This window comes from Phocoena phocoena, chromosome 8 (genome assembly GCF_963924675.1).
Source record: "Phocoena phocoena chromosome 8, mPhoPho1.1, whole genome shotgun sequence".
NCBI lineage: Eukaryota > Metazoa > Chordata > Mammalia > Artiodactyla > Phocoenidae > Phocoena > Phocoena phocoena.
In genome coordinates this window covers 98,948,463-98,959,531 of record NC_089226.1, presented here as the reverse complement: position 1 = coordinate 98,959,531, position 11,069 = coordinate 98,948,463, and the positions used below count along the sequence as shown (strand labels likewise).

The window sequence follows — 11,069 nt, the reverse complement described above, 5'->3', positions numbered from 1 at the left end:
TTTTCTTATCATAGATGACACGGTAGCACTGGATTGCATTCTGAACGGCTGCTGCAACTTTCGTGCACCGTTCTACGTTCAGGACCTGTGCCTCCAAAACTAACAGTGCCCCCTCAAATAAAGAAAATCTCCTTGCCGTTTCCTACGTCGTGAATCTCTTCAGGTCTCCAGTTACTTCTTCTTCCTCTTGTGTTTCTTCGTCCTTTCTCTGGGCCTCCAATTCCGCCAGGTCTTCACCAGTGGCTCCTTATGTGGCACAGCACGGAGTTCAGGGAAGTCGTCTTATTGCAGATCTAGCTCCAACTTCCCGCTGAGGGTCACTCAGTGGCTGGAGACCTCTTTGGCCTCCTCATCCACCTTCTCAAATCTACAGAAGTCGTGAGCAAACTACAGGTAAAGGTTCTTCCCAACCCCATTCATGGTGATGGCTGTAACCTCACGACAAGCAAAGTCAATGTTTTTTATGGCCTTGCAGATGTTATCATCCTTCCAAAATTGTCGCAAGATTGTTCCTGATTCATCACTCGCCTTTACTGCCAGGTGAAAAGTGTGAAATAAATAATATTTCTTAAAAGTCACTATAATTGAGACTTCCCAGGTGGTCCAGTGGTTAAGATTCTGCATCCCAATGCAGGGGCCCAGTTTCGATCCCTGGTCAGGGAACTAGATCCCGCACTCGGCAATGAAGATCCCACGTGCTGCAACTAAGACCCAGTGCAGCCAAATAAATAAACAAATAAATATTAAGAAACAAAAGTCATCATAACTCCTTGGTCCATAGGTTGGATGAGCGACGCACGTTTGCATCTTTGAAAGTTCAAAACTTGAAATTTCGTGTATAAGGGACTTATTGCATTCCACCTTGGCCAGAAACAGAAGTGCCCTTGCTATTCTAAAAGCACAAATTTACCCAGTTCTGGCCTGGAGCATGTCATCTCAGGCATGGTGGGTTTTAATACAACATCTTCTCAGAATACGTCTTCGGCGCCTTCATTAGAAAGTAACTTGGTACTCCTAAGATCACAGTTCCAAATCAGAGCACTGTGACACTGCCTCTTTTCTTCCTTTTTCATGTCAGTAGGATTTTATGAGATGTTCTGAGCATCCCAATTTGATGCAGTGAGTCAAATATGTAAAAATACTATTTTTATGCTACCTAGTAATTATGCAACATGTATCACAGATCCAAGAGTAAGGCTTAGAGATGGAGTAAAACTCGAAAATAAGGTGAGGCTCAGTGATAAAGTGAGAGCACCAGCTTGAAATAGGACTTGGCAATTAAACAAACAAGGCGTTCCCTGGCATTCCAGTGCTTAGGACTCGGCGCTTTCACTGCCGGGGCCTGGGTTCAATCCCTGGTTGGGGAACTAAGATCCCGCAAGCCACATAGTGTGGCCTAAATAGATAAAGAAACAAGCAAACAATAAGATAACTTGTTTATATTTTAAAGCATGTCACAAAGCCCTATATTAAAAAGGTGGCATCAAAATATCATGCAGTGGGCTTCCCTGGTGGTGCAGTGGTTGAGAGTCCACCTGCCGATCCAGCGGACACGGGTTCGTGCCCCGGTCCGGGAAGATCCCACATGCCGTGGAACGGCTGGGCCCGTGAGCCATGGCCGCTGAGCCTGCACGTCCGGAGCCTGTGCTCTGCAACGGGAGAGGCCACAGCAGTGAGAGGCCCGCGTACTGCAAAAAAATTAAAAAAAAAAAATTCATGCAGTATACAGCACTTTAACTCAAGTGGGGAGAAGGAAGAGCGGGGAGAAGAGGAGGGGAAAGAAAAGACAGTACGGAAGAGGAGTGGTAGTAGTAATAAAATAACATATGTTCAGTGTTTACTATGTGACAGATACTCTTTAAGCACTTATTTACTCTTTTAATGTATTAGCTCATTTAATCCTCACAACCATTCTATGAGTCAGGTAATACCATTATCCCATCTACTTTGAAGAAACCAAGGTACAGAGAAGCTAAGTAACTTTCCAAGGTTGCACAGCTTATTACTGGTAGAGTCAGAAAAATCACTGATAGCAACTAAATTTCAAAAAAAAAATGTTATATATACTTTAGAATGTGCTTGTTAATGTAAAGTGAAGTTAATGACTAGAATTCATCAAAGTTTTAAGAAGGTGAGCTGAAAAATTCAGAAGGCAGGCTCTGCACTTTCCGCCAGTCTCGTCCTTCCTTGGAATGGCTGATGACTTTAGTGAAGAGGACGCCAATAAAGAGAGACGGAAGAGGGCTCCGGCAATTAGCAGAGAACTTGCTGCTTTTGTTTCTGAATCTCCTCCTGCTCTTCTCATTCCAGGCTGTTTCCTGGTTGTCTCTCCAGAACAGGCTGTCTTGCACGATGTTCGCATTGCAAGGCGCCCAGGTGCTGCAGATGCTGGAGAAAGCCTTGAGGAAGAGCCTTCCTACATCCTTAAAGGTGACAATGGAAAATTCTGAGGGGAGTAGGAATAGAAAGTTCCTGTGATGAAGGGAAAGAGAAACTAATATTTATTTATTTATTTTTTGGCGGTACGCGGGCCTCTCACTGCTGTGGCCTCTCCCGCCGCGGAGCATAGGCTCCGGACGCGCAGGCTCAGCGGCCATGGCTCACAGGCCCAGCCGCTCCGTGGCATGTGGGATCTTCCCAGACCGGGGCACGAACCCGCGTCCCCTGCATCGGCAGGCAGACTCTCAACCACTGCGCCACCAGGGAAGCCCAAGAGACTAATCTTTATTGAGCACCTATTTTGTGCCAGGCACTGGTGCATATTTTCTCTCATTTAATTTGCATAACCTCTCTACAAGACATTTGCTGTTATGCCCATGTCACTGATGTGAAGATGGAGGCTCAGTGAAGTGCTTTGCCCAATACCCCACAAATAGTGAGCTGCAGTGCTATGGTATAGACGTAGGAATGCCTGAGACCTAGCATTGCTTTTTGCTCCAAGCTGATTCAAAAAGTGTTCCCTTGCTCCTTTCCAAGAAACGTTCCATAATAGCACTGGAAACTTGCCCAGAGTTCTCCTACAAAGTTAGCTGAGACTACATGTTAATTTTTAAATTTGTTCTCCTTAAAAGAACACTTGCCAGGTGAGAGGTTAACCGTCATGAGCCTTCTTTAAAATTAATGATAAGACAATTTCTATTTCACTTAGATTTTCCAATTGCTCCGAACTTATGGCATATCAAGCTATTTTGTGCCTGACTCTGAGGACCTCTGTTAACCAAGTACAATTGATCAGAAATCTCAGGATTAAATAGAACATATACGTAGATGCCCACATACAGAACTGTTTGAGAGCAACTCTAATGATGGTCTGGGGTCCTCACCTGTGTTTTTCTTTAGCAACCAAAGGGATGGGGTCCATTCCAGTGGAATTTAAGTACAACCGTGTGTGTGTGAATGTGTGTGTGTGTGTGTGTGTGTGTGTGTGTATTTGGAGAACAAATTGTTTCCCTGAAAGTTTTTTGTAGAAAGAGAAGTAGATTTCTACTGTTTTATAAGACACTCCTAGTAGATGCATACATTTTAGATAAGATAAATGCATTCACCTGCCTCACTCCCTAATAGATATGTTACTCCATCTTTCTGTATAAAGGAGAAAAATGTTAGTATTATTTTATTTGTAGATCATATGGCTTCATTTTCATTTATTAGAAATAGACTAATGAAACAACTCGCCCTGTTCTTTAATTACTGCCAAAAATGCCTTCAAATCAACTAATTTAATACTAAAATGTCACCCACTTTGGTGGATCTCACTAATATTAATCTGTTACCTAATATTTAACTACTTTCACTTGATAATCCTTAAGATCCAGGCAACCTCTTAAAGAGACAGTCAATTTTTCTTAGAGGTTACATCAGTTATACATGTTATGAATGCTTGCCTAAGATATTTTTATGGTAAGTAGCTATTTTTGAAAATTCTTCAACCTAAAAGTTTTTCTTCCATGCTCTGTAGTATAGAATTTTGTGATTTAAATTTCTCTTTGCTCCTTGGGTTAAGTGGACCCCAAACATCTTGAGGAAACTCTTGGTGGTTTCCAAGTGTCCTTAGTTGGAGCATCTCTGTGGTAAGATAAGGCGGCCCTCTTGGTTCCACAACTTTCATGAAGAAACAGCATTGGTTGTATATGAAAGATATACATTTTTACCCTAGTTGAAATCTAGAATAACTGTTTGCCAGGTACCTTTAATGGAGGTATAACCTAGAACTCAATACTTGCTTGAGTCTCGTTGACAAAACGTCTATCTGTTCTTCTAAGTGTTGGATATTAAGTACATTTTATTGCATGTGTCAACTCCAGCTGAGTCCATGTAGAGTAGCTGCCTGGCTCACTACGTTCTGAGTTCAGCAGAAAAAAAAAAAAAAAAAAAGAGGTTTAATTAATTCAGCCCGGGGAATAAGAAAGAGGAAGAGCTACACATATTTTCAGATCCTGTAATGGATAACGTATTAATCTAAAGCAATTTTACACACCCTCAAATGCAAAGGCATAAAAAGAAACATCTATATTTTGCCAAACTATACGGAATTTCTATATCAAGCCTGCATTCATGGCTGAAAACAATGATTTCAGATAAGCTCAGGTAACTTAGATTTTTTTCCCCTTCTCTTTCTCCATAGTGTAACATCAATAGTTCACATCGGGTGGAGGGTGGTAGGAGGGAAGGATGTTGGTACAGTCTTTGGTCATCATCTATCTATGGTAGAAACCATTAAACTGCATATATTTTTTTTTGACCTTTGGCCATTGGCACGTTTCCATGCTGGTATCTGCAGAGGCTTCATGTTTACAATAGCCTACGGTGGTATCCACTGCTGCATTCCCCCACCCCCAAACCACCAGGACACTTAATGTCCACAGGCTATCTCATTCATTCTCTCCCTGCTTTCCCCTCTCTCTCAACAAACTATGCAAAAAGGCAGGGTTGGGGACTCAAGACTGGACCGAGACTGTGGGCTTCCACAGCCCATTCTCTTGAACATTTTGCTTTAGCCTTTGCTTATTGTGGGAGGAAATTACCTTTCCAGAGGGTACTGTGGACATACATGTTAAAGAGTTTTAAACATGTCCATATCCTTTGAACCAGCAGTTACCTGATGGATAATCTAAGAAAATATCAGGTGCCCACGCAAAGATTTCTGTGCAAGCATGCTCTGCAAAGAATTAGTTGTTAAAATGAAAATTGGGAAACAGCTGAAATGACCCTCAGTAGACAAATGCACAAATGAACCATGATACAACCATATAATGGAATCCTATCATTAGAACATAATTGAAAAATTTTGTATTTGTGAACATAGAGATACACCCACGATTTATTCAGTGGTGAAAAATATCATGTATCAGATCATTTTACATTTGTAAAATTGTGTATCTCTATGAGTATGACTAGAAGAAAGTCTGGGAAAAGATAATATTAAATCCTACAAAAAAAAAGAATGGTGTTCTTATGATCATTAACTTTATTTGTCCCAATATTTTACCATATACATGTTTGATTTATATTAGATGGGAAGAAAAAGCTCTCATCTGAGGTTAAAAAAAAAATGTAGCATGTGGAGATTTTAGACACAGATGCCCTATTTGTCCCTTTACCGCTGTAAAATTTCACAATTTCATAGACATTAACCTGTCCTGGTCAAACAAGGCACTTTGCCATCCCTTCCTAATAAGCTGACCCTCTCACTTCGTCCGAATACTGCAGGTTTATGGGACCGTCTTCCACATGAATCAGGGAAACCCATTCAAGCTAAAGGCCCTGGTGGACAGGTGGCCTGATTTTAATACAGTGGTTATCCGCCCTCAGGAGCAGGTAAGGTGCCAGATGTGGAATGAATTTGCATCTATGTTTGTATTGGCTATGTGCGTACCGTGTGCCCGGCAATGTGGTAGACCCTGGGGCTACAGACATGAATTGCAGTGATAGTGAACAAGTCCTTTCCTTTAAGAACCCCACAGCCTGGAGGAGAATACAGGTAAGTAAATAAATTACAACTTAGTGTAAAATGTTCAAAAACAGAAAATGTACAATATATGGAGATAGCACAGGCAAAAGCTGATTAAACTGTGGAGTTTGGAGATGGAGGTTACAGGATCAGATCAGATATACTTCTTAGTGGATGTTTCATCTGAACTGGGTTTTGTAGATAAATATATCTTTGTTAGGCTGACAAAGAAAGGAGGACATTCTAACCAGAGAAAGTGACAAGGACAAAGATAGGAAGGTATGAAACAGGACAGTTCGTTGGCTGATTATAAAAAAATTTTTTTTATAATATTAGAATTTCCATATGCATTTTGGGGAAACATTTAAAAATTAGTGAAACTAAATAGTTAATACATTTCAAAGACAAAAAACCCTAAGTTTATTTTAAAACATCCAGTAAAATTATAACTTTATAAAAATACAAATATATCTTTCCTACAAATAATAAGTTATTTAAAATCCATGGAAGTAAACAGTATATAAAATGAAGAAATTTATATTAATAATAAAAGCTGAACTGCAATAACATTATTTGACCTTTTATCTTAAATGGGATCTTAAGAAACAAAATGTGTTAGTGGTATCATTGCTGACTTGTGAGTGTATTTTTGTGCAACAATTCCAACTATTTTTGAAAAGGTTTCTAATTCTGCACTGAAGATAATATTTTCCTGTGCCTTCTTCCAAATAATCACATCTCTTATTTAATAATTTGAGGGGATCTTTCTAAATAAGTGGTTTCTTTGTTTTTCTGTAATTACAATTTGTTCAACTCTTGTATTATTTTATGAAAGCATTTCTAATTGGTTTTCATCTTCTTTGTCTTAATTTAGTATAGATGGAAATTTCAATCCAGAAATGTCAGTAACCAAATTTAATACTGTCATCTTCATAGTTTGTGTATTCTGCAAGTGTTTGAAATATAGAAAAATTTATTCTTGCAACAGAAGCTTTTCCTTGTCTATTGCTTTTCTCTTCTTCCTGTTGAGGAAGATGAAAATATAGAAGAATCCTTCCTAAATAGTTGTGTCTTTGCTTGAGTTGAAATTTTAACACAATATATGGGTAGAGAATACTATTGCTCTGCAGTTTTTCATCATAATTTGAACACCTGAATCTCCCATCTTGATCTCATGCTTTAAATGATTCAGAAAAATTTCTAATGCACCAATACAAACACCAATATTTTAGTACTTAAAAATACCACAGTATAGTAGAATTTAGAAAAAAGTATTACAATCATGAAAAATAAGACTTTTGTTTTGCCCCCCTTTTCTCAATGATAACAGGACATGATAGATGACCTTGATCACTACACCAATACTTACCATATCTACTCCAAAGACCTCAAAAACTGTCAGGAATTCCTCAGCTTACCAGAAGTCATCAATTGGAAACAGCATTTGCAGATCCAAAGTAAGTATAAAAGGAATGGAATCTGTGCCGAATCACACCTCCATCCTGAACAATTTATCTTATGACATGTATCTCCTTTCTCCAAGCCCCAGACCCTCAGCTTGCTGTCAGTTTTTTTACTCAGCTGCAACTATACCTGTAAAAGGGGAGAAAACACCCTCGAAGCTTATACCTAATGGGCTTCATATAGAGGACTGTAATGTAATCCCCTGAGAGCTAAGGATTTGTGACACATTTTGTGGACATATCCAGGATGCCTTAGGGTGGTTGGGTATCAGAGCAGAGCTTTCCCCAGGGTCTTTCACTCCTAGAATTGGAATGACAACTTGTGCCCTAAAGAACACCTTCAAGGTCATAAAGAGCAACTTATATGGTTATGAGTGTGGTCTCCAGAGTCAGACTACCTAGGATGGCATTTGCCTTTACTTTGCCATGTGATCCTAGCCAGGAACTTGTCCTATCTGAGATCCTGACTTTCATATATAAAAACGAGGGTAATAATTGTACCTAGGACTTCCCGGGTGCTGCAGTGATGAAGCATCCGCCTGCTGATGCAGGGGACACGGGTTTAAGCCCTGGTCCAGGAAGATCCCACATGCCGCGGAGCAACTAAGCCCGTGAGCCACAACTACTGAGCCCGCATGCCACAACTACCGAGCCTGTGGGCCACAACTACCGAAGCCCACGTGCTCTAAGGCCCGTACTCCGCAACAAAGAGTAGCCCTCACACGCCACAACTAGAGAAAGCCCGTGCGCAGCAATGAAGACCCAACGCAGCCAAAAATAAATAAATAAATGAATGAATTTACTTAAAAAATAAATAATGGTACCTAAAACACAGCAGTGTTGAAAAGATTAAATGAAATCTTAGCTAGGAATTGCTTAGTGCAATACCTGAATGTTTCAGTTAACTTTCACTGCATAGCAAACCTCATAATTCTGTGAATCAACAATTGGACTGGGCTTTGCAAAGCAGTTCTTCTGCTGGTCTCCTCTGGGTGTAGCTCTGCACCTACAGTCAGTTGATGGGTGACTGTGTGCTGGTTGCTCTAAGTTGGCCTAACTTACAAGTCTGAATGATGGTCTGACTGTCAGTGCTGGCTAGGCCCTGGTGACATCATGATAAGAGCACATGTCTTCAGCAGGTTAGCCGAGGCCTTTTCATGTGGTGTTGGCCTCAAGTTAACCAGAAGCACAAAGACATGGTGAGCCCCAATGTGCAAGCATTTTTAAGCCTCTCTCTGCATCAAATTTACTCTTTCCCATTGGTAACACAAGTCATATGGCCAAGGTCAGATGCAGTGCAGGAGGGGACTATTCCAGGGAATGGGTACAAGGAGATGTGGGCAAACTGTGGGCCATTACTACAACAATCTACCGCACTGGGAACATAGTAAGTACTCCAGAGATGTTGGCAACTATAATTATTATTATTTTTAAAAATTTTATTCATTTTTGGCTGCGTTGGGTCTTCGTTGCTGTGCGTGGGCTTTCTCCTGTTGCGGTGAGTGGGGGCCACTCTTCGCTGCAGTGCGCAGGTCCCCCATCGCGGTGGCCTCTCCCATTGCAGAGCAGGGGCTCCAGGTGCGCAGGCCCCAGTAGTTGCAGCTCGTGGGCTCAGCAGCTGCGGCACACGGGCTCTAGAGCTCAGGCTCAGCAGTTGTGGTTCACGGGCCTAGTTGCTCCACAGCATGTGGGATCTTCCCAGACCAAGGATCGAACCCGTGTCCCCTGCACTGGCAGGCGGATTCTTAACCACTGCTCCCCCAGGGAAGTCCCGGCAGCTATAATTATTATAACTCACCTTCTTTGATCATCAAAACTGCATGATTGGGCTTCCCTGGTGGCGCAGTGGTTGAGAGTCCGCCTGCCGATGCAGGGGACGCGGGTTCGTGCCCCGGTCCGGGAAGATCCCACATGCCGCGGAGCGGCTGGGCCCGTGAGCCATGGCTGCTGAGCCTGCGCGTCAGGAGCCTGTGCTCTGCAGCGGGAGAGGCCACAACAGTGAGAGGCCCGCATACCGCAAAACAAACAAACAAACAAACAAAAACTGCATGATTATGTAGCCCAGAAAACTTAGTTCCAGTCCTGGTATTGCCTCTAATGGCATGACCATGGCTGAATGAATTTCTAGGCATGCTTTTGCTTTTCCAAAACAAGGAAAATTGCACAAGTCCTGATTACATGAGCCCAGTCATACAGTAGCAGCACCGAGCCCATCACCAAAATTCTCTGACTAGAAATCCTCAGACACTTCCTACTCCACTGGAGAGCTTCTCCCTAGAATGGGCATAAATCATTGCATTTCTCCTTATAATCCCATCCAGGTTCACAGTCCAGCCTGAATGAAGTGATACAAAGTCTTGCAGCCACTAAATCCTTCAAAGTCAAGCAATCACAAAACATTCTCTATATGGCGACTGAGGCAATAAGGGAACTGGCTCCTTCCCTGCTGGATGTAAAGAACTTATCACTTAGCCATGGCAAACCCAAGGCCATGTGAGTTTGATAAAAGCTACCCTACGCTACTTATGCCTCTCACTGCCAGAGCAGCCTCCCAACTTCTCTTTCTGCTTTTACTCTGTCTGCCCACAATCGATCTTCTTCAAAGCGGCCAGAAGAATCTTTTTTAAAAACGTAATTCAAACCGTGTTTCTCCCCTGCTTAAAATACCCCACCGTTTCTTTTTTCACCTGGAGTATATCAGGCCTATGTCAACTTCTTTGACCTGTCTTGTCCTTCTAGCTCACTCCGTCCAACATCGGCCTTCTTCCTGTCCCTCTGTCATTACAAGCTCACTTATACTCCAGACTTTGCGTTCGCTATTTCCTCTGCCTACTCTGTCTCTCAAGATACTAGAGGTAAGAACAAATATAAACCTCTAAACTCATGGACTTTGCTTTTCTCTTGGGACATCCATAGTGACCAAGAGATGTTTAAACTCTCATCGTTGGATCCTACCCACGCTGCCGTGGTGAATAAATTCTGGCATTTCGGTGGCAATGAGTGGAGCAAGAGATTCATCGAGCGCTGTATCCGGACCTTCCCCACCTTCTGCCTGCTGGGGCCCGAGGGGACACCTGTGTCCTGGTCCCTGATGGACCAGACAGGAGAGATGCGGATGGGGGGCACCCTGCCTGAGTACCGGGGCCAGGGTCTCGTCACCTACGTCATCTATTACCAGACCCAGGCTCTGATCACACGTGGCTTCCCCGTGTATTCGCACGTAGACAAGAATAACAAAATCATGCAAAAAATGAGTCACAGTCTGAACCATATCCCTGTGCCCTGTGACTGGAACCAGTGGAACTGTGTGCCTCTGTGAAGCAGCCCTGAACCCAAGACAGTACGGGATGGGCCTAAGGATGCAGCTGTAGGAGCCGATGGGTGGGTGGAGGGAAAGAACCAATTGTAACTGTAATCGTAGGTAAAGGAGTGGACATCGTGTGGGTCCCGGGGCAGCAGTGGGAATGGTCGACAGGACCACCACCGTCGATGGGCTTGCCTTAGATACCTCAGCATAAGTAGCATCCGGTCCTCCTGCAGTGGTTTTGTACTTCTGGTCCCCATGCTTCCAGTATCTCCGCCATGCTTCTTCATCCGCTACATGTTGCCCCAAATGGCTTCCCCTGGGACTCTTAGGGCATGGGTTGGTAGACCCT

General features: G+C 42.7%; 1 protein-coding gene across 1 annotated transcript; it reads left to right on the top strand.

Moving 5' to 3' along the window:
- Positions 1–2,352: 2,352 nt before the first annotated feature.
- On the top strand, positions 2,353–10,732 carry LOC136126689 (glycine N-acyltransferase-like). The gene is made up of 5 exons (XM_065882039.1): positions 2,353–2,430; positions 5,710–5,817; positions 7,281–7,407; positions 9,735–9,906; positions 10,330–10,732. The coding sequence occupies exons 1-5, from the start codon at positions 2,353–2,355 to the stop codon at positions 10,730–10,732; spliced, it is 888 nt and encodes a 295-aa protein (XP_065738111.1).
- The last annotated feature ends 337 nt before the right edge of the window (positions 10,733–11,069 follow it).